Raw genomic sequence first — 23,017 nt, 5'->3', positions numbered from 1 at the left:
AAATGGAAATAGAAATCTTTGGACTGTGGCTTCGGAACAGGGTGTTGGAGTTCAGTGAGATGGTCTCGCTGAGCCCCTGTAGTGTTTCTACAGGAGGGTGGAGTTCAGTGAGATAGTCTGGCTCAGCCCCCGTAGTGTTTCTACAGGGTGGTGAAGTTAAGTGAGATATTCTGTCTCAGTCCCTGTAGTGTTTCTACAGGGCGGTGGAGTTCAGTGAGATATTCTGGCTCAGACCCTGTAGTGTTTCTACAGGAGGGTGGAGTTCAGTGAGATATTCTGGCTCAGCCCCTGTAGTGTTTCTACAGGAGGGTGGAGTTCAGTGAGATATTCTGGCTCAGCCCCTGTAGTGTTTCTACAGGGCGGTGGAGTTCAGGGAGATATTCTGGCTCAGCCCCTGTAGTGTTTCTGACAGGGCGGTGGAGTTCAGTGAGATATTCTGGCTCAGCCCCTGTAGTGTTTCTACAGGGCGGTGGAGTTCAGGGAGATATTCTGGCTCAGCCCATGTAGTGTTTCTACAGGAGGGTGGAGTTCTTTGAGATAGTCTGGCCCAGCCCCTGTAGTGTTTGACATAGCAATGGAGTTCAGTGAGATATTCTGGCTCAGCCCCTGTAGTGCTTCTACAGGGTGGTGGAGTTCAGTGAGATAATCTGGCTCAGTCCCTGTAGTGTTTCTACAGGGCGGTGGAGTTCAGTGAGATATTCTGGCTCAGCCCCTGTAGTGTTTCTACAGGGCGGTGGAGTTCAGTGAGATATTCTGGCTCAGCCCCTGTAGTGTTTCTACAGGGCGGTGGAGTTCAGTGAGATATTCTGGCTCAGTCCCTGTAGTGTTTCTACAGGGCGGTGGAGTTCAGTGAGATATTCTGGCTCAGCCCCTGTAGTGTTTCTACAGGGCGGTGGACTTCAGTGAGATATTCTGGCTCAGCTCCTGTAGTGCTTCTACAGGGCGATAAAGTTCAGTGAGATATTCTGGCTCAGCCCCTGTAGTGTTTCTACAGGAGGGTGGAGTTCAGTGAGATACTCTGGCTCAGCCCCTGTAGTGTTTCTACAGGGCGGTGGAGTTCGGTGAGATATTCTGGCTCAGCCCCTGTAGTGTTTCTACAGGGCAGTGGAGTTCAGTGAGATATTCTGGCTCAGCCCCTGTAGTGTTTCTACAGGGCAGTGGAGTTCGGTGAGATATTCTGGCTCAGCCCCTGTAGTGTTTGTGACAGGGCGATGGAGTTCAGTGAGATATTCTGGCTCAGCCCCTGTAGTGTTTCTACAGGGTGGTGAAGTTCAGTGAGATTTTCGGGCTCAGTCCCTGTAGTGTTTCTACAGGGCGGTGGAGTTCAGTGAGATTTTCGGGCTCAGTCCCTGTAGTGTTTCTACAGGGCGGTGGAGTTCAGTGAGATTTTCGGGCTCAGTCCCTGTAGTGTTTCTACAGGGCGGTGGAGTTCAGTGAGATATTCAGTCTCAGCCCCTGTAGTGTTTCTACAGGGCGGTGGAGTTAAGTGAGATATTCTGGCTCAGCCCCTGTAGTGTTTCTGACAGGGCGGTGGAGTTCAGTGAGATATTCTGGCTCAGCCCCTGTAGTGTTTCTACAGGGCGGTGGAGTTCAGGGAGATATTCTGGCTCAGCCCATGTAGTGTTTCTACAGGAGGGTGGAGTTCTTTGAGATAGTCTGGCCCAGCCCCTGTAGTGTTTGACATAGCAATGGAGTTCAGTGAGATATTCTGGCTCAGCCCCTGTAGTGCTTCTACAGGGTGGTGGAGTTCAGTGAGATAATCTGGCTCAGTCCCTGTAGTGTTTCTACAGGGCGGTGGAGTTCAGTGAGATATTCTGGCTCAGCCCCTGTAGTGTTTCTACAGGGCGGTGGAGTTCAGTGAGATATTCTGGCTCAGCCCCTGTAGTGTTTCTACAGGGCGGTGGAGTTCAGTGAGATATTCTGGCTCAGTCCCTGTAGTGTTTCTACAGGGCGGTGGAGTTCAGTGAGATATTCTGGCTCAGCCCCTGTAGTGTTTCTACAGGGCGGTGGACTTCAGTGAGATATTCTGGCTCAGCTCCTGTAGTGCTTCTACAGGGCGATAAAGTTCAGTGAGATATTCTGGCTCAGCCCCTGTAGTGTTTCTACAGGAGGGTGGAGTTCAGTGAGATATTCTGGCTCAGCCCCTGTAGTGTTTCTACAGGGCGGTGGAGTTCGGTGAGATATTCTGGCTCAGCCCCTGTAGTGTTTCTACAGGGCAGTGGAGTTCAGTGAGATATTCTGGCTCAGCCCCTGTAGTATTTCTACAGGGCAGTGGAGTTCGGTGAGATATTCTGGCTCAGCCCCTGTAGTGTTTGTGACAGGGCGATGGAGTTCAGTGAGATATTCTGGCTCAGCCCCTGTAGTGTTTCTACAGGGTGGTGAAGTTAAGTGAGATATTCTGGCCCAGCCCCTGTAGTGTTTCTACAGGGCGGTGGAGTTCAATGAGATATTCTGGCTCAGCCCCTGTAGTGTTTCTACAGGGCGGTGGAGTTCAGGGAGATATTCTGGCTCAGCCCCTGTAGTGTTTCTACAGGAGGGTGGAGTTCTTTGAGATAGTCTGGCCCAGCCCCTGTAGTGTTTGACATAGCAATGGAGTTCAGTGAGATATTCAGTCTCAGCCCCTGTAGTGTTTCTACAGGGCGGTGGAATTAAGTGAGATATTCTGGCTCAGCCCCTGTAGTGTTTCTGAGAGGGCGGTGGAGTTCAGTGAGATATTCTGGCTCAGTCCCTGTAGTGTTTCTACAGGGCGGTGGAGTTCAGTGAGATATTCTGGCTCAGCCCCTGTAGTGTTTCTACAGGGCGGTGGACTTCAGTGAGATATTCTGGCTCAGCTCCTGTAGTGCTTCTACAGGGCGATAAAGTTCAGTGAGATATGCTGGCTCAGCCCCTGTAGTGTTTCTACAGGAGGGTGGAGTTCAGTGAGATATTCTGGCTCAGCCCCTGTAGTGTTTCTACAGGGCGGTGGAGTTCGGTGAGATATTCTGGCTCAGCCCCTGTAGTGTTTCTACAGGGCGGTGGAGTTCAGTGAGATATTCTGGCTCAGTCCCTGTAGTGTTTCTACAGGGCGGTGGAGTTCAGTGAGATATTCTGGCTCAGCCCCTGTAGTGTTTCTACAGGGCGGTGGACTTCAGTGAGATATTCTGGCTCAGCCCCTGTAGTGTTTCTACAGGAGGGTGGAGTTCAGTTAGATATTCTGGCTCAGCCCCTGTAGTGAGGGTGGAGTTCAGTGAGATATTCTGGCTCAGCCCCTGTAGTGTTTCTACAGGGCGGTGGAGTTCGGTGAGATATTCTGGCTCAGCCCCTGTAGTGTTTCTACAGGGCAGTGGAGTTCAGTGAGATATTCTGTCTCAGCCCCTGTAGTGTTTCTACAGGGCGGTGGAGTTCGGTGAGATATTCTGGCTCAGCCCCTGTAGTGTTTCTACAGGAGGGTGGAGTTCAGTGAGATATTCTGGCTCAGCCCCTGTAGTGTTTCTACAGGGCGGTGGAGTTCGGTGAGATATTCTGGCTCAGCCCCTGTAGTGTTTCTACAGGGCAGTGGAGTTAAGTGAGATATTCTGGCTCAGCCCCTGTAGTGTTTCTACAGGGCGGTGGAGTTCGGTGAGATATTCTGGCTCAGCCCCTGTAGTGTTTCTACAGGGCGGTGGAGTTCGGTGAGATATTCTGGCTCAGCCACTGTAGTGTTTCTGACAGGGCGATGGAGTTCAGTGAGATATTCTGGCTCAGCCCCTGTAGTGTTTCTACTGGGTGGTGAAGTTAAGTGAGATATTCTGGCCCATCCCCTGTAGTGTTTCTACAGGGTGGTGGAGTTCAGTGAGATATTCTGGCTCAGACCCTGTAGTGTTTCTACAGGGTGGTGAAGTTAAGTGAGATATTCTGGCTCAGTCCCTGTAGTGTTTCTACAGGGTGGTGGAGTTCAATGAGATATTCTGGCTCAACCCCTGTAGTGTTTCTACAGGGCGGTGGAGTTCAGTGAGATATTCTGGATCAGCCCCCCCCTGTAGTGTTTCTACAGGGTGGTGGAGTTCAATGAGATATTCTGGCTCAGCCCCTGTAGTGTTTCTACAGGAGGGTGGAGTTCAGTGAGATATTCTGGCTCAGCCCCTGTAGTGTTTCTACAGGGCGGTGGAGTTCAATGAGATATTCTGGCTCAGCCCCTGTAGTGTTTCTACAGGGCGGTGGAGTTCAGGGAGATATTCTGGCTCAGCCCCTGTAGTGTTTCTACAGGAGGGTGGAGTTCTTTGAGATAGTCTGGCCCAGCCCCTGTAGTGTTTGACATAGCAATGGAGTTCAGTGAGATATTCAGTCTCAGCCCCTGTAGTGTTTCTACAGGGCGGTGGAGTTAAGTGAGATATTCTGGCTCAGCCCCTGTAGTGTTTCTGACAGGGCGATGGAGTTCAGTGAGATATTCTGGCTCAGCCCCTGTAGTGTTTCTACAGGGTGGTGAAGTTAAGTGAGATATTCTGGCCCAGCCCCTGTAGTGTTTCTACAGGGTGGTGGAGTTCAGTGAGATATTCTGGCTCAACCCCTGTAGTGTTTCTGAGAGGGCGGTGGAGTTCAGTGAGATATTCTGGCTCAGCCCCTGTAGTGTTTCTGACAGGGCGATGGAGTTCAGTGAGATATTCTGGCTCAGCCCCTGTAGTGTTTCTACAGGAGGGTGGAGTTCAGTGAGATAGTCTGGCCCAGCCCCTGTAGTGTTTGACATAGCAATGGAGTTCAGTGAGATATTCAGTCTCAGCCCCTGTAGTGTTTCTGACAGGGGGGTGGAGTCCAGTGAGATATTCTGGCTCAGCCCCTGTGGTGTTTCTACAGGGCGGTGGAGTTCAGTGAGATATTCTGGCTCAGCCCCTGTAGTGTTTCTACAGGGCGGTGGAGTTCAGTGAGATATTCTGGCTCAGCCCCTCTAGTGTTTCTACAGGGCGGTGGAGTTCAGTGTGATATTCTGGCTCAGCCCCTCTAGTTTTTCTACAGGGCGGTGGAGTTCAGTGTGATATTCTGGCTCAGCTCCTGTAATGTTTCTACAGGGCGGTGGAGTTCAGTAAGATATTCTGGCTCAGACCCTGTAGTGTTTCTACAGGGCGGTGGAGTTCAGTGAGATATTCTGGCTTAGCACCTGTAGTGTTTCTACAGGGTGATGAAGTTAAGTGAGATATTCTGGCTCAGTCTCTATAGTGTTTCTACACGGCGGTGGAGTTCAGTAAAATATTCTGGCTCAGCCCCTGTAGTGTTTCTACAGGGCGGTGGAGTTCAGTAAGATATTCTGTTCAGCCCCTGTAGTGTTTCTACAGGGGGGTGGAGTTCAGTTAGATATTCTGGCTCAGCCCCTGTGGTGTTTCTACAGGGCGGTGGAGTTCAGTAAGATATTCTGGCTCAGCCCCTGTGGTGTTTCTACAGGGTGGTGAAGTTAAGTGAGATATTCTGGCTCATCCCCTGTAGTGTTTCTACAGGAGGGTGGAGTTCAGTGAGATATTCTGGCTCAGCCCCTGTAGTGTTTCTACAGGGCGGTGAAGTTAAGTGAGATATTCTGGCTCAGTCCCTATAGTGTTTCTACACGGCGGTGGAGTTCAGTAAAATATTCTGGCTCAGCCCCTGTAGTGTTTCTACAGGGCGGTGGAGTTCAGTAAGATATTCTGTTCAGCCCCTGTAGGGTTTCTACAGGGCGGTGAAGTTAAGTGAGATATTTTGGCTCATCCCCTGTAGTGTTTCTACAGGAGGGTGGAGTTCAGTGAGATATTCTGTTCAGCCCCTGTAGTATTTCTACAGGGCGGTGGAGTTCAGTGAGATATTCTGGCTCGTCCCCTGTAGTGTTTCTGACAGGGCGGTGGAGTTCAGTGAGATATTCTGGCTCAGCCCCTGTAGTGTTTCTACAGGGCGGTGGAGTTCTGTGAGATATTCTGGCTCAGCCCCTGTAGTGTTTCTACAGGGCGGTGGAGTTCAGTGAGATATTCTGTCTCAGTCCCTGTAGTGTTTCTACAGGGCGGTGGAGTTCAGTGAGATATTCTGGCTCAGCCCCTGTAGTGTTTCTACAGGGCGGTGGACTTCAGTGAGATATTCTGGCTCAGCTCCTGTAGTGCTTCTACAGGGCGGTGGAGTTCAGTGAGATATTCTGGCTCAGCCCCTCTAGTGTTTCTACAGGGCGGTGGAGTTCAGTGAGATATTCTGGATCATACCCTGTAGTGTTTCTACAGGGTGGTGAAGTTAAGTGAGATATTCTGGCCCAGCCCCTGTAGTGTTTCTACAGGGTGGTGGAGTTCAGTGAGATATTCTGGCCTCCTGTAGTGTTTCTACAGGGCGGTGGAGTTCAATGAGATATTCTGGCTCAGCCCCTGTAGTGTTTCTACAGGAGGGTGGAGTTCAGTGAGATATTCTGGCTCAGCCCCTGTAGTGTTTCTACAGGGGGGTGGAGTTCAGTGAGATTTTCTGTCTCAGTCCCTGTAGTGTTTCTACAGGGCGGTGGAGTTCAGTGAGATATTCTGGCTCAGCCCCTGTAGTGTTTCTACAGGGTGGTGGAGTTCAGGGAGATATTCTGGCTCAGCCCCTGTAGTGTTTCTACAGGAGGGTGGAGTTCTTTGAGATAGTCTGGCCCAGCCCCTGTAGTGTTTGACATAGCAATGGAGTTCAGTGAGATATTCAGTCTCAGCTCCTGTAGTGTTTCTGATAGGGCGGTGGAGTTCAGTGATATATTCTGTCTCAGCCCCTGTAGTGTTTCTACAGGGTGGTGAAGTTAAGTGAGCTATTCTGGCTCAGACCCTGTAATGTTTCTACAGGGCGGTGGAGTTCAGTGAGATATTCTGGCTCAGCCCCTGTAGTGTTTCTACAGGGTGTTGGAGTTCAGTGAGATATTCTTTCTCAGCCCCTGTAGTGCTTCTACAGGGTGGTGGAGTTCAGTGAGATATTCTGGCTCAGCCTCTGTAGTGTTTGACAGGGAGGTGGAGTTCAGTGAGATATTCTGGATCAGACCCTGACGTGTTTCTACAGGAGGGAGGAGTTCAGTGAGATATTCTTGCTCAGCCCCTGTAGTATTTCTGACAGGGCGGTGGAGTTCAGTGAGATATTCTGGCTCAGCCCCTGTAGTGTTTCTACAGGGCGGTGGAGTTCAGTGAGATATTCTGGCTCAGCCCCTGTAGTGTTTCTACAGGGCGGTGGAGTTCAGTGAGATATTCTGGCTCAGTCCCTGTAGTGTTTCTACAGGGCGGTGGAGTTCAGTGAGATATTCTGGCTCAGCCCCTGTAGTGTTTCTACAGGGCGGTGGAGTTCAGTGAGATATTCTGGCTCAGCTCCTGTAGTGCTTCTACAGGGCGATAAAGTTCAGTGAGATATTCTGGCTCAGCCTCTGTAGTGTTTGACAGGGAGGTGGAGTTCAGTGAGATATTCTGGATCAGACCCTGACGTGTTTCTACAGGAGGGAGGAGTTCAGTGAGATATTCTGGCTCAGCCACTGTAGTGTTTCTGACAGGACAGTGGAGTTCAGTGAGATATTCTGGCTCAGCCCCTGTAGTGTTTCTACAGGGCGGTGGAGTTCAGTGAGATATTCTGGATCATACCCTGTAGTGTTTCTACAGGGCGGTGGAGTTCAGTGAGATATTCTGGCTCAGTCCCTGTAGTGTTTCTACAGGGCGGTGGAGTTCAGTGAGATATTCTGGCTCAGCCCCTGTAGTGTTTCTACAGGGTGGTGGAGTTCAGTGAGATATTCTGGCTCAGCCCCTGTTGTGTTTCTACAGGGCGGTGGAGTTCAGTGAGATATTCTGGCTCAGTCCCTGTAGTGTTTCTACAGGAGGGTGGAGTTCAGTGAGATATTCTGGCTCAGCCCCTGTAGTGTTTCTACAGGAGGGTGGAGTTCAGTGAGATATTCTGTCTCAGCCCCTGTAGTGTTTCTACAGGGCGGTGGAGTTCGGTGAGATATTCTGGCTCAGCCCCTGTAGTGTTTCTACAGGGCGGTGGAGTTCAGTGAGATATTCTGGATCATACCCTGTAGTGTTTCTACAGGGTGGTGGAGTTCAGTGAGATATTCTGGATCATACCCTGTAGTGTTTCTACAGGGAGGTGAAGTTAAGTGAGATATTCTGGCCCAGCCCCTGTAGTGTTTCTACAGGGTGGTGGAGTTCAGTGAGATATTCTGGCTCAACCCCTGTAGTGTTTCTGAGAGAGCGGTGGAGTTCAGTGAGATATTCTGGCTCAGCCCCTGTAGTGTTTCTGACAGGGCGATGGAGGTCAGTGAGATATTCTGGCTCAGCCCCTGTAGTGTTTCTACAGGAGGGTGGAGTTCAGTGAGATAGTCTGGCCCAGCCCCTGTAGTGTTTGACATAGCAATGGAGTTCAGTGAGATATTCAGTCTCAGCCCCTGTAGTGTTTCTGACAGGGCGGTGGAGTTCAGTGAGATATTCTGGCTCAGCCCCTGTGGTGTTTCTACAGGGCGGTGGAGTTCAGTGAGATATTCTGGCTCAGCCCCTGTAGTGTTTCTACAGGGTGGTGAAGTTAAGTGAGATATTCTGGCCCAGCCCCTGTAGTGTTTCTACAGGACGGTGGAGTTAAGTGAGATTCTGGCTCAGTCCCTGTAGTTAATCATGACATGGCGGTGGAGTTCAGTGAGATATTCTGGCTCAGGCCCATTAGTGTTTCTGCAGGGCGGTGGAGTTCAGTGAGATATTCTGGCTCAGGCCCTGTAGTGTTTCCACAGGGCGGTGGAGTTCAGGGAGATATTCTGGCTCAGCCCCTCTAGTGTTTCTACAGGGCGGTGGAGTTCAGTGTGATATTCTGGCTCAGCTCCTGTAGTGTTTCTACAGGGCGGTGGAGTTCAGTGTGATATTCTGGCTCAGCCCCTCTAGTGTTTCTACAGGGCGGTGGAGTTCAGTGTGATATTCTGGCTCAGCCACTGTAGTGTTTCTGACAGGACGGTGGAGTTCAGTGAGATATTCTGGCTCAGCCCCTGTAGTGTTTCTGACAGGGCGGTGGAGTTCAGTGAGATATTTTGGCTCCGTCCCTGTAGTGTTTCTACAGGGCGGTGGAGTTCAGTGAGATATTCTGGCTCAGTCCCTGTAGTGTTTCTACAGGGTGGTGAAGTTAAGTGAGATATTCTGGCCCAGCCCCTGTAGTGTTTCTACAGGACGGTGGAGTTAAGTGAGATATTCTGGCTCAGCCCCTGTAGTTAATCATGACAGGGCGGTGGAGTTCCGTGAGATATTCTGGCTCAGCCCCTCTAGTTTTTCTACAGGGCGGTGGAGTTCAGTGTGATATTCTGGCTCAGCTCCTGTAATGTTTCTACAGGGCGGTGGAGTTCAGTGAGATATTCTGGCTCAGCCACTGTAGTGTTTCTGACAGGACAGTGGAGTTCAGTGAGATATTCTGGCTCAGCCCCTGTAGTGTTTCTACAGGGCGGTGGAGTTCAGTGAGATATTCTGGATCATACCCTGTAGTGTTTCTACAGGGCGGTGGAGTTCAGTGAGATATTCTGGCTCAGTCCCTGTAGTGTTTCTACAGGGCGGTGGAGTTCAGTGAGATATTCTGGCTCAGCCCCTGTAGTGTTTCTACAGGGTGGTGGAGTTCAGTGAGATATTCTGGCTCAGCCCCTGTTGTGTTTCTACAGGGCGGTGGAGTTCAGTGAGATATTCTGGCCCAGCCCCTGTAGTGTTTCTGACAGGGCGATGGAGTTCAGTGAGATATTCTGGCTCAGCCCCTGTAGTGTTTCTACAGGGTGGTGAAGTTAAGTGAGATATTCTGGCCCAGCCCCTGTAGTGTTTCTACAGGGTGGTGGAGTTCAGTGAGATATTCTGGCTCAACCCCTGTAGTGTTTCTGAGAGGGCGGTGGAGTTCAGTGAGATATTCTGGCTAAGCCCCTGTAGTGTTTCTACAGGGTGGTGAAGTTAAGTGAGATATTCTGGCCCAGCCCCTGTAGTGTTTCTACAGGGTGGTGAAGTTAAGTGAGATATTCTGGCTCAGACCCTGTAGTGTTTCTACAGGGTGTTGGAGTTCAGTGAGATATTCTGGCTCAGCCCCTGTAGTGCTTCTACAGGATGGTGGAGTTCAGTGAGATATTCTGGCTCAGCCTCTGTAGTGTTTCTGACAGGGCGGTGGAGTTCAGTGAGATATTCTGGCTCAGCCCATGTAGTGTTTGTACAGGGCGGTGGAGTTCAGTGAGATATTCTGGCTCAGCCCCTGTAGTGTTTCTACAGGGCGGTGGAGTTCAGTGAGATATTCTGGCTCATCCCCTGTAGTGTTTCTACAGGGCGGTGGAGTTCAGTGAGATATTCTGGCTCAGTCCCTGTAGTGTTTCTACAGGGCGGTGGAGTTCAGTGAGATATTCTGGCTCAGCCCCTGTAGCGTTTCTACAGGGCGGTGGAGTTCAGTGAGATATTCTGGCTCAGCTCCTGTAGTGCTTCTACAGGGCGATAAAGTTCAGTGAGATATTCTGGCTCAGCCCCTGTAGTGTTTCTACAGGAGGGTGGAGTTCAGTGAGTTATTCTGGCTCAGCCCCTGTAGTGTTTCTACAGGAGGGTGGAGTTCAGTGAGATATTCTGGCTCAGCCCCTGTAGTGTTTCTACAGTGCGGTGGAGTTCGGTGAGATATTCTGGCTCAGCCCCTGTAGTGTTTCTACAGGGCGGTGGAGTTCAGTGAGATATTCTGGCTCAGCCCCTGTAGTGTTTCTACAGGGTGGTGAAGTTAAGTGAGATATTCTGGCCCAGCCCCTGTAGTGTTTCTACAGGGTGGTGGAGTTCAGTGAGATATTCTGGCTCAGCCCCTGTAGTGTTTCTACAGGAGGGTGGAGTTCAGTGAGATATTCTGGCCCAGCCCCTGTAGTGTTTCTACAGGGCGGTGGAGTTCAGTGAGATATTCAGTCTCAGCCGCTGCAGTGTTTCTGACAGGGCGGTGGAGTTCAGTGAGATATTCTGGCTCAGCCCCTGTGGTGTTTCTACAGGGCGGTGGAGTTCAGTGAGATATTCTGGCTCAGCCCCTGTAGTGTTTCTACAGGGTAGTGAAGTTAAGTGAGATATTCTGGCCCAGTCCCTGTAGTGTTTCTACAGGACGGTGGAGTTAAGTTAGATTCTGGCTCAGTCCCTGTAGTTAATCATGACAGGGCGGTGGAGTTCAGTGAGATATTCTGGCTCAGCCCCTCTAGTGTTTCTACAGGACGGAGGAGTTAAGTTAGATTCTGGCTCAGTCCCTGTAGTTAATCATGACAGGGCGGTGGAGTTCAGTGTGATATTCTGGCTCACCTCCTGTAGTGTTTCTACAGGGCGGTGGAGTTCAGTGATATATTCTGGCCCAGCCCCTGTAGTGTTTCTACAGGACGGTGGAGTTAAGTGAGATTCTGGCTCAGTCCCTGTAGTTAATCATGACAGGGCGGTGGAGTTCAGTGAGATATTCTGGCTCAGTCCCTGTAGTGTTTCTGACAGGACGGTGGAGTTCAGTGAGATATTCTGGCCCAGCCCCTGTAGTGTTTCTACAGGACGGTGGAGTTAAGTGAGATTCTGGCTCAGTCCCTGTAGTTAATCATGACAGGGCGGTGGAGTTCAGTGAGATATTCTCGCTCAGTCCCTGTAGTGTTTCTGACAGGACGGTGGAGTTCAGTGAGATATTTTGGCTCTGTCCCTGTAGTGTTTCTGACAGGACGGTGGAGTTCAGTGAGATATTCTGGCTCAGCCCCTGTAGTGTTTCTACAGGGTGGTGGAGTTCAGTGAGATATTCTGGCTCAGCCCCTGTAGTGTTTCTACAGGGCGGTGAAGTTCAGTGAGATATTCTGGCTCAGCCCCTGTAGTGTTTCTACAGGGTGGTGGGGTTCAGTGAGATATTCTGGCTCAGTCCCTGTAGTGTTTCTACAGGGCGATGGAGTTCAGTGGGATATTCTGGCTCAGTCCCTGTAGTGTTTCTACAGGGTGGTGGAGTTCAGTGAGATATTCTGGCTCAGCCCCTGTAGTGTTTCTACAGGGCGGTGGAGTTCAGTGAGATATTCAGGCTCAGACCCTGTAGTGTTTCTACAAGGTGGTGGGGTTCAGTGAGAAATTCTGGCTCAGCCCCTGTAGTGTTTCTACAGGGCAGTGGAGTTCAGTGAGATATTCTGGCTCAGTCCCTGTAGTGTTTCTACAGGGCGGTGGAGTTCAGTGAGATATTCTGGCTCAGCCCCTGTAGTGTTTCTACAGGGCGGTGGTGTTCAGTGAGATATTCTGGCTCAGCCCCTGTAGTGTTTCTACAGGCTGGTGGAGTTCAGTGAGATATTCTGGCTCAGCCCCTGTAGTGTTTCTACAGGGTGGTGATCTTAAGTGAGATATTCTGGCTCATCCCCTGTAGTGTTTCTACAGGAGGGTGGAGTTCAGTGAGATATTCAGTTCAGCCCCTGTAGTGTTTCTACAGGGCTGTGGAGTTCAGTGAGATATTCTGGCTCAGCCCCTGTAGTGTTTCTACAGGAGGGTGGAGTTCAGTGAGATATTCTGGCTCAGCCCCTGTAGTGTTTCTACAGGGTGGTGAAGTTAAGTGAGATATTCTGGCTCAGTCCCTATAGTGTTTCTACAGGGCGGTGGAGTTCAGTAAAATATTCTGGCTCAGCCCCTGTAGTGTTTCTACAGGGCGGTGGAGTTCAGTAAGATATTCTGTTCAGCCCCTGTAGTGTTTCTACAGGGCGTTGGAGTTCAGTGAGATATTCTGGCTCAGCCCCTGTGGTGTTTCTACAGGGTGGTGAAGTTAAGTGAGATATTTTGGCTCATCCCCTGTAGTGTTTCTACAGGAGGGTGGAGTTCAGTGAGATATTCTGTCTCAGCCCCTGTAGTGTTTCTACAGGGCGGTGGAGGTCAGTGAGATATTCTGGCTCATCCCCTGTAGTGTTTCTACAGGGCGGTGGAGTTCAGTAACATATTCTGGCTCAGCCCCTGTAGTGTTTCTACAGGGCGGTGGAGTTCAGTAACATATTCTGGCTCAGACCCTGTAGTGTTTCTACAGGGCGGTGGAGTTCAGTGAGATATTGTGGCTCAGCCCCTGTAGTGTTTCTACAGGGCGGTGGAGTTCAGTGAGATATTCTGGCTCAGCCCCTGTAGTGTTTCTACAGGGCGGTGGAGTTCAGTAATATATTCTGGCGCAGTCTAGTGCTGTGCGCTTTAGTGTAGTGAGCTGTCTAGCGCTGTGCGATTTAGTGTAGTGAGCAGTCCAGTGCTTCGTGCTCTCTAGCGCCGCATGCTCCTTCCAGATGTGTTGTAAACTAATCACATGTAAAACAGAAGCAGTAATTCCAGCCTTTCTTTGTGTCATTAAATCTCTAATTGTGAATCTCTTCTCTGCAGTGATGGTGACTCTGGATCCTGACACGGCTCAGCCTCGCCTCCACCTGTCTGAGGGGCGGAGACGAGTGAGATGGACGGACACAGAACAGCGTCTGCCGGACACCCCCAAGAGATTCACCTCCTGGCGCTGTGTGCTGGGGAGCGAGGGGTTCACCTCCGGCAGACATTACTGGGAGGTGCAGCTGCTGCAGGAAGGGGGAGGGTGGATTGTGGGGGTCGCAGCAGAGTCTGTGGACTGGAAGGAAGACTTCACATGGTCCCCTGAGGGGGGAGTCTGGGCTGTGCAGGGGTCGGTGGGTCTGTACTGGGCTCTCACCTCCCCTGAGACCCCTCTGGCCCCTCGTGTGAAGCCCCTGAAGCTGGGGGTGTATCTGGACTACGAGGGGGGGCTTCTGTCCCTGTACAATGCTGACTCCATGGAGCTTCTCTACTCCTTCCCGCCGGCCCCCTTCACACAGAGGCTCTTCCCGTACTTCTATCTCTGGGGAGCGGAGCTGAGGCTGGTGTGAGCTGCAGGGAGCTTCAGACCCTCATCCTTCCCTCCCCCCCTACAGGGGAGGAGCGGAGCTGAGGCTGGAGTGAGCCCCCCCTTCCTCCCCCTCAACTCTCACCCACGGTTTAAACCCCAACATTCCAAGAACCTTCTTCAATGGCCCTCTCACCTGTTTCCATGGCAACCAGAAGCCTCAGTGAAACTGTGTCTCGTTTCCTTGTACATTTTTAAAACAAGGGCAGACAATGTTTCCCTGTGAATCATGCACCAATAACAGCTGTAACATGATAAAGTCTCAAAAGAATTAAACAAGCACTGGCATATTCAATAGGTCTCGCCTGTGGGTCCTTTATTAGGTCGAGCAGACGTACTCTCAATGCGTGAGCATTGAGAGTGTCTGCTACAGACCTAATGTGACCCGTATTCAGGAGAGTGGACACGACTCAGACGCGCGCTTTTGCAGTCTCAGTTTTGACCGCGGGAGCGCGCGTCTGAGCCGCGCTTGCGCAGAGTAACTCACAGCCAGCCCCCACCCCTCTGCATGCACGCATACACACAGGCGGGCGCTCACACACACACGCTGCCGCCCCCCACCCACCCCTCTGCATACACACAGACACGCAAGCACGGAGCCCCACTCACCGGACACATCCAGCCCCCACCCCTCTGCATGCACGCACACACAGGCGCGCGCGCGTACACACACACATACACACGCTGCAGCCCCACTCACCGGGACTTCTACTCCGCAGGACTCTTCCGACGTCAACGGGCACAGGGACACCGGCACTCCGCTCCTTGGCTTCCCGGGCGGACGCCGGCTGCACGCAGGGCTCTCCTCTCTCTGCACCGGAGCCATGCGCCAGCCACTGCAGCCTGCCTCCTGGGAAGCTCCGGTCGCGTGTCCGGCCCCGCCCCCGTCCCAACAAAGGTTGCCTGGCTTCCTGTTGAAGCCGGGCTGCTGCGGTGAGTTTGCGTTTTAACCCTTTCCTGTCTGTAGACACATCACCCTGGGCACCGCGTCAGCACATAGGACTTCGATATGTGTAAAAGTTGTGTTTTATTTTATTCGCCCGCTTTTCTGTGCTGACACTTCCTTGTTATTTTACTGTAAAAGGCATACTGTGCAGTGGCTATTGACCTTGCATGATTCTGGGATGCAACTATGATGCTCTCTTCTGGCAGTCAGAATTAGTTTCTTTTGTTCACAGGTCAGTACAGCAGTCAAGAAAAATAAAATGCATTATGTTTAATTATAGCCACTCCTAAATAAAATCGCTAAGGCTCGCATTTCGAGTAGCAAAAGCAGTTACCATTACTGCCGTGATTCTGATCGCCAGGAACGCCGTGTATGTTTAGTTTTTTTTTCCCTCTTAACCTGGAGAGTAATCTCTAAGTTAAAGTCTGTAAAGTCTGTAGGAGAATTTGGGGATGTGATAAGGGACTAACGAGCCTCGAGAGAATCACATTGAAATATCTTTAGTAGTTTGCATACTAATGTTCAGGCATAATAAAGCAAAACCGGAAACTGCTCGAAGACCTTCAGCAGTAGCTTATGCATGCTAATAACAAATGCCCCATACAGCTGCCACAAGCACACAGTCCATGAGCGTCCAAGTGATACTTGATGAAAAATGTCTTAACAGGTAATGGGGGAGCTGTTTAGCCAAAGTCCTTATTTGCTGGATTCATTGTCCGATGGTAATTTTAATTGGAAGCCATGGAATGTAATCCAGCCCTACAACTCACTGACTCTCCCTCCCACTCACTGACTCTCCCACCCACTCACTGACTCTCCCACCCACTCACTGACTCTCCCACCCACTCACTGACTCTCCCACTCACTCACTGACTCTCCCACCTACTCACTGACTCTCCCACCCACTCACTGACTCTCCCACCCACTCACTCTCCCACCCACTCACTGACTCTCCCACCCACTCACTGACTCTCCCACCCACCCACTCACTCTCCCACCCACTCACTGACTCTCCCTCCCACCCACCCACTCACTCTCCCACCCACTCACTGACTCTCCCACCCACCCACTCACTGACTCTCCCACCCACTCTCCCACTGTCCCGCTCTCCCACTCTCAACACAACACATATTGCATTACAAATGCAATAGGTGTCACATTTGCAAAAGTTTAAGCTATTGGGATTGTAAATAACAATGCTATTAATGTATCCATTTTCAAAACCAACACATACAAAAATATTGTCATTTACAATGCCAATAGCTCAAACTTTCCTAATGCGAGACCTATTGCATTGCAAATGCTTGTAAGTCTTTAGCCAGAGCAATTTTTCTAAGTTATGTTGTAGAGCAGTGTGGCTGCTGTGCTCCGTACTGCAAACCTGGTGTCTAGTGCTGTGACGTGGGGCAGTGGCATGGTGTGGTGTGTTATAAGGTATGTGTTGGTGGGATGCATGTGGGTGGCATATGCATCTTTACAACAAAAATCGTTAAAGTTACCTTTACATTTTTATTCCCGCCTGAAAACCGCTGACCACTCAAGGGCAACAGACGTACATCTTAATCCTCTGCACTACTCATTTAGAATGAGTGGAAACAGCCACTAGAACACACTCTGATCTCTCTCCCGCAGACACATTATTTGCCAAGGTTAACTTTACATTTTTATTGTTGCCTGCAAACCTCGGAACACACAAGGACATGTTCTTTGCAGCAGGTATCTTAATCCTCTGCGTGATTTTAGCATCACTCTAAACAACCACTAAATTAAACTCACATCTCTCTCCAGCAGTTACATTAATCGCCAAAGTTCCCTTAACATGTTTATTGTCGCCTGAAAATGTATGAACACTCAAGGACATGTTCCATGCAGCAGGCATCTTAATCCTCTGCACTACTTTAGCATAAGTGGGATCAGCCACTAGAAAAAACTCCTATCTCTCTCCCGCAGACAAATTATTTGCCAAGGTTAACTTAACATTTTTATTGTCAACTGAAAACCGCTGAACACACAAGGAAATATTCTTTGCAGCAGCATGAGTGGAAACAGCCACTGGATAAAACTTCCTTCTCTTTTCTGCCGTAACATAAATCGCCAAAGTAAGCTTTACATTTTATTGTTGCCTAAAAACTTAGACACACAAGGACATGTTCTTTGCAGCAGGCACCTTAATCCTCTTTGCTACTGCAGCATGAGTGAAAACAGCCACAAGATAAAACTTCCGATCTCTCTCCCACAGAAACATTAATTGCTGAGGTTACCTTTACATTTTTATTGTTGTCTGAAAACCTCTGGACACATAGGGACATGCTCTCTGCATGCGTCACTTTAACATGAGTCGGTACACCCACTAGATACAACCCTAATGTCTCTCTCCAGCAGGAACTTTTTTCCCAAAGTTACCTTTACATTTTTATTGTCGCCTGAAAACCTCTGAACACACAAGGACATGTTCTGTGAAGCCGGCATCTTAATCCTCTGCTCTACTTTAGCATCAATGGAAGCAGCCACTAAATTAAACTCCCATCTCTCTCCAGCGGTTGCATTAATCGCCAAGGTTCCCTTTACATTTTTATTGTCGCCTGAAAACCTTTGAATACACAAGGACATGTTCTTTGTAGCAGGCATCTTAATCCTCTTTAATCCTTTAGCATCAGTGGAAACAGCCACTAGATAAAGCTTCGATCTGTCTCCTGCAGGAACATTGATCTCCATATTTACCTTCACATTTTTATTGTTGCCTAAAAACTTACAGACACACAAGGACATGTTCTTTGCCACAGGCATCTTCATCTTTTGCGCTACTTTAGCATGAGTGGAAACAGCCACTAGATAAAAAATTACATCTCTCTCTGACAGGAACTTTAATCGCCAGTTACATTTATATTTTTATTATTGCCTGGAAATCTCTGAACACACAAGGACACACAGAATTTCAGCGTTTGTTATGTTATGTTATGTTATAAAAGTTTTATATAGCGTACGGCTACTCAGAAGAGTGTCCCGACGCTTTGAATTGCACACTAACACAACAGGGAGATAACATAAGAAGAAACCAGAGAGGAAGAAAAAACCTAACTAGGGGCCAGAACTAAGAGATAAAAAGCCAGGTTTTGAGTCCTTTCCTAAAGGCCAACAGATTGGGAATGCTGCGCAGGGGCAAAGGCAGTTTATTCCAAAGCTGAGGCGCTAATAGTCTGAAAGAGCGGCCACCGATGCGGGCTCTCTTCACACGAGGAACCACCGCAAGGGACAGGGCTTCAGACCTAAGCGACCTGGCAGGACGGTAAAAGGTCAGCCTTTTCTGAAGATATATTGCTCCGGAGGCGTGCAAGGCTTTGTGTGCCAGAATGAGAGTCTTAAAGATTATCCGCTTCCGGACAGGGAGCCAGTGCAGGGCCTCCAAGAGGCCTGAGGCTCTCGCACGGCGAGATAGTCCAAAGATAGCACGTGCTGCCGAATTCTGGACAACCTGTAGCCGTTGAAGCAGGTATTCTGGCAGGCCGAGATACAGGACGTTGGAATAGTCAATTCTCGAACCTATAATCGCCTGCACCGTGATCTTCCTATGTTCCTCCGATAGCAAGGGAAGGAACTTGCGTAGCATCCGTAGTAACCCGAAGCAGGTCCCAGTGAGACCGATTACCTGTGAGCGTAGTGTGAGGCCATTATCGATCTTGATCCCAAGGTTTTTAGCTACCAGGGACGAACATGCTGGTGGAAACATGTTCTCAGGCCACCACACTTTCCAGTCCGGATCCGTACTGCACCCGAAAAAGAGGACCTCGGATTTATCCGAGTTGCACTTGAGGCTGTGGTGATGGAACCATAGAAATACAGCCTCAAGGCAACCCTGGATCCTACCTCCATCGAAGTCCGCACCCCTTTCGCAGGTGAAGAGGAGCTGGGTGTCATCGGCGTAAGAAACGATCTGGGCCCCAAAAGACTCCGCCAGTGCCGCCAGAGGGGTCATGAAGATGTTAAATAAAGTTGGGCTCAGGACAGAGCCCTGAGGAACTCCGACACCCAATGGCAACATCTCGGCGGAGCAAGCCGAAGCCCAGACCGTTTGTCGACGGCCTGCCAGGAAAGATGCCGCCAGAGGGGTCATGAAGATGTTAAATAAAGTTGGGCTCAGGACAGAGCCCTGAGGAACTCCGACACCCAATGGCAACATCTCGGCGGAGCAAGCCGAAGCCCAGACCGTTTGTCGACGGCCTGCCAGGAAAGATCGAAACCACTGGAGCACCGTCCCTTGGAGACCCATCTCAGAGAGTCTTGCAAGAAGACCCTCATGAGGGACGGTGTCGAAGGCCGCCGACAGATCTAACATCACCAGCATCGCTCTCCCGCCCGAATCCAGCACCTCCTTTATCGCCTCCGAGACTTCCAGGAGAGCCGTCTCGGTGCTAAGATTGGTGCGGAAACCCGACTGGGTGGGGTGCAGTAGGTCGTGGGACTCCAGGTAGTCGGCAAGCACCTTATGGACATGCTTTTCAGTGACCTTCGCAAAAGCCGGCAGAAGCGATATAGGTCGATAATTCGCCAGCACCTCCACATCCAAGCCAGGCTTTTTCAGCAGGGGAATAATCATAGCCTGCTTCCAGGACTGGGGGACCACACCCTGTGCAAGAGAACGGTTCAGCAGGGGGTTCACGAATGGATTAATGACAGCTGCCATTCTAGCCAGAAATTTTGCGGGACAGGCATCCCGAGGGGAGCCTGATTTAAGCCCGGCCAACAGGTCAAATGAAGCGGTCAACGAGATAGAGGGGAAAACTGCCAAGGTCCCACCTGCATTCGGTCGAGTAACAATGGCATTCTCCACCCGACCTGGCATCTCAGGCTCCAGCACCTGAAAGGAGTCCTGGATCCGCTGGATCTTGGAGGTGAAAAAGTCCGCAATCGCCCTGACCCAAGGCTCAGGGGGGGGGGTCTGGGTTGGTGCAGCGCGAGATGTTGTAAACTCCCGCACAATGGCAAAAAGCTCCCTACAGGAATTGGAGGCCGCTTCAATTTTTCTCGCGAAATAGACCTTCTTCTCCGCGAGGATGTTCCGATGGTAAGCTTTCGCCATAGACCTGTAGGCGAGTTTCGCCGTCGCGTCGTAATTCACGCGCCATGCTCTTTCCGCCACCTTGCATTGCCGCCGTGAAGCTGCTAATGCTTCCGTAAACCAAGGGGCAGATGCGCCTTTTCCAGGTTTGCGGAGAGGTCTCAGGGGAGCAAGATCATTAAGTCTCTCTGAGAGCCAAACCTGCAATCGCTCCACGTCCTCCTCCAAGTTCCCAGTTAACACACAGGGATGGTCTGCACAAGCCTGCGCCAACAATTCCGGAGTAATCCGGTGGAGTGCCCTAAACCCCACGGAGGTCTGCCGGGAGGCAGCGAGAGGCTTCCTTACTTCTGGGAAATAAAATTTCACCAACCTGTGGTCAGACCAAAGCACCTGGATAGGAGCCAGCATCTCTATAGGGGATGAAGAGAAGGTCAAGTCAAGAGTATGTCCCTTCTCATGGGTCGGTCCAACATGATAGGGAACCAGTCCCAGCGGGGCTGTGACCTCCAGCAGTTTAATTGCATCGGCATCCGTGTCCACGTCCATATGGACGTTAAAGTCCCCGGCGACAATACAATGCTCCGCCGTGAGTAATACAGAGGACGTCACCGACTGGAACTCTTTGTTTGTGTTCGGATTTTGCGCACACACATGGCCTTAGGGCTTGTAAACCTATGAACACACAAGGATATGTTCTTTGCAGCAGGCATCTTAATCCTCTGCGCTACTTTGGCATGAGTGGAAACGGCCACTAGAGAACACTCTGATCTCTCCCTATCAAGAACTGTCGCATAGCTCCTTTAAAAACTACATAGGATCTGCGTGTTTAGACAACATACACTGTATGCCTTGTGTCCAGACTGATTCCAGACACCCCCACTGCGGATGTTAGCCTGTGTATCAACTGGCTCACGGTGCCACTAGAAACTCTTCTTACCAAGGAAAGAATAGTTCTTGACAACTATCGAACATGACAACCCTGATCCATCAGGACCGTGGAAACAGTGCTCACTTTGTCTCAGAGAGATACACAGAATAAACGGTAGGGACGTTTTCAATAAGCATTTATTGAACAGTCGTTATTCTAGTGTAAGATAAGTGTGCTAACACAATCATTAGACAGAAACATATATAAATTACTAGAAGCACTAGAAAGGTAAAAGGAATGTAGATTTCTACCATTTTGCCAAAACCATGAATACAGGCAAGTATATCAAATACATGACAGTAAAATGGGTACTAGTGCGAAACAACCCTAACTAGATGTATCTAAGTGTACCTGGCATGTCAGTAGGTGTACAGCCAAGAATACTTGTAGGATAAAGTCACCCCCATTACCTGAAGTCTGAGACTGTGGGTCCTCGTCTTGGTCTCGAGCTGGACACCCCGCAAGGGATGTTCAGACCACTGCGAGCTGGAGGATCTGCATGCAGGAACCTCGGCGTCTCACGTCAGTGTGTCGGCAGGGAAGTCCTGATCTCTTCTCTCGATCTCAGCAAGATGTGATGTATTTATACCCAGAGGTCTCCCCAGGGGTTCTACCTTGCTGTGCCATTCTCGGACTTGGGATGACGCCGGGGATGAACCTTATACATAATTATTATGCAGTAGATGTAGGTCCAGCTGAGTTTCCAAGCATCCTCATGAATCCTCATGCATAATGTATGAGGCTATTGTTCAGGGAAAACTTCAGGTACTGTGAGCAGTACTGTAACCAGGTAAAGGGTCAATCCTAAAGCCCGGTATGTATGTAGTGAAAGGTAGGGAAAAATATAGGTGAAGGGTTATGATGTTACCCGGACCTATATTAGGGTACCTATACAGAATATAACACCCACTCCTCATCCGACTGAATAACATTATTAAATTCTAACATACTACTAGGTTTCCTAGACAGTGGTATGCCAAACAACTAGTTTTAAAATATAGTTGTTGGACTTGGCCCTTTTTGCAGGGTCATCCATGAACTTGAACTCTGACCTGTTTTAGTTGCTTTTATGACTCTGGGCACTTTACCACTGCTGATCAGTGCTAAAGTGCATATGCTCTTTATTTTAAATTGATGTTTTGATTATGGACTCCATGACTGACTTATTTGATTTACTGTCAGACCCTCGTATTGTGCACCAGGTGTGCTCTGTGCTTGTAAATCAAAGGCTGCTGGTGGGCTTGCAGCAACCAACGCAGCCCGAAAAGTCTAACTCTAGCCTGGCACTGCAGAGCCCGTACGCAGTCTGGGACTGTCGTGTCGACTAGGCAAGTGCACCCACTCGCCAGTCCTTAAACCTTCCCTTCTCTGCATAGCAGTCACCCCTACGGTAGGCCTACGGGCAGGGTACGTTGTATGTAAAAGGTAGGTCATGCCCTGATGTTCGTGGTAAGGGTGGGCGTAGTTCGCGAAGTAGCGCTACGCGAAGCTACGCGAAGTGCACTTCGCACGACGCGAACTTCACGTAGCACTACGCGAGCTGCGTAGTAGCATGTTCGCACTGTGCAAGATGCGTTTTCAATGATTGCACAGTGCGGACAAGCATCCGGCACTGTGCAAGCATTGAAAACGGCATCTTGCACAGTGCGAGCTGTAGTTTGCTGCTGCTCGAGGAGATTATTACTCGAGCGGCAGCTTTCTCAACGCGAACAGGTAGTTTCTCATTGAGAGCGGTCGCGAGCATGCGCAACCACTCAATGAGAAACCTGACCTCCTCGCGTTGAGAATCTCGCCGGGATGTCATTTTGCTTGCTCGCGGTCGCGAACATGACGTTCAGGACCGCGAACAAGCAAAAAATGAGCGCTGCACTACGCATGTTCGCACTGTGCTACGTGCCGCTCGCGTAGTGCGAAGTTGCAAAAACTTCGCAAACTCCGCGAGCGGAGCGTAGTGCTTCGCCCAGGGTTAGTTCGTGGCATGACCTGATATTGAATTACAACCTATTTTGTTTTTCAATATTGCAAGGCTACCTGTTCCCATAGGCCAGAACTGGCGGTTTTGATTATAACATCTTATAATTCTAACTGACCTGGGGGACGAGGTAGAGATTTGAGTTTAGTATGCCTGACTCAGAATGATAAAATGCATCTTTTAGTGAAGTTGGTTTTAACATTCTAGAACCTCTGCCTTCAGAGGATAAAGTATTTCTGAGTATAAATATGGGGACCCAGACCCCAAGAAGTTAGATCACTTCTGGGAACACAAGACAAACCTTTGCCGAGGAGAAGAACCAAA

At 50.1% G+C, this 23,017-nt stretch overlaps 1 protein-coding gene across 1 annotated transcript in view; it reads left to right on the top strand.

The window, feature by feature from the left end:
* The window catches only part of LOC144752922 (E3 ubiquitin-protein ligase TRIM39-like), a 406,522-nt gene extending 392,453 nt beyond the window's left edge, over positions 1-14,069 (top strand). The window contains exon 11 of the mRNA XM_078640743.1: positions 13,263-14,069. Within this exon, the coding sequence (XP_078496869.1) occupies positions 13,263-13,771 (509 nt within the window). The 3' untranslated portion in view covers positions 13,772-14,069. The remainder of the gene's footprint in view (positions 1-13,262) is intronic.
* Positions 14,070-23,017: the final 8,948 nt, after the last annotated feature.

This window comes from Lissotriton helveticus, chromosome 5_1, assembly GCF_964261635.1.
Source record: "Lissotriton helveticus chromosome 5_1, aLisHel1.1, whole genome shotgun sequence".
Lineage (NCBI taxonomy): Eukaryota > Metazoa > Chordata > Amphibia > Caudata > Salamandridae > Lissotriton > Lissotriton helveticus.
Note: the sequence above shows the minus strand (reverse complement) of the source record. Positions and strands in the feature narration are given on the sequence as shown.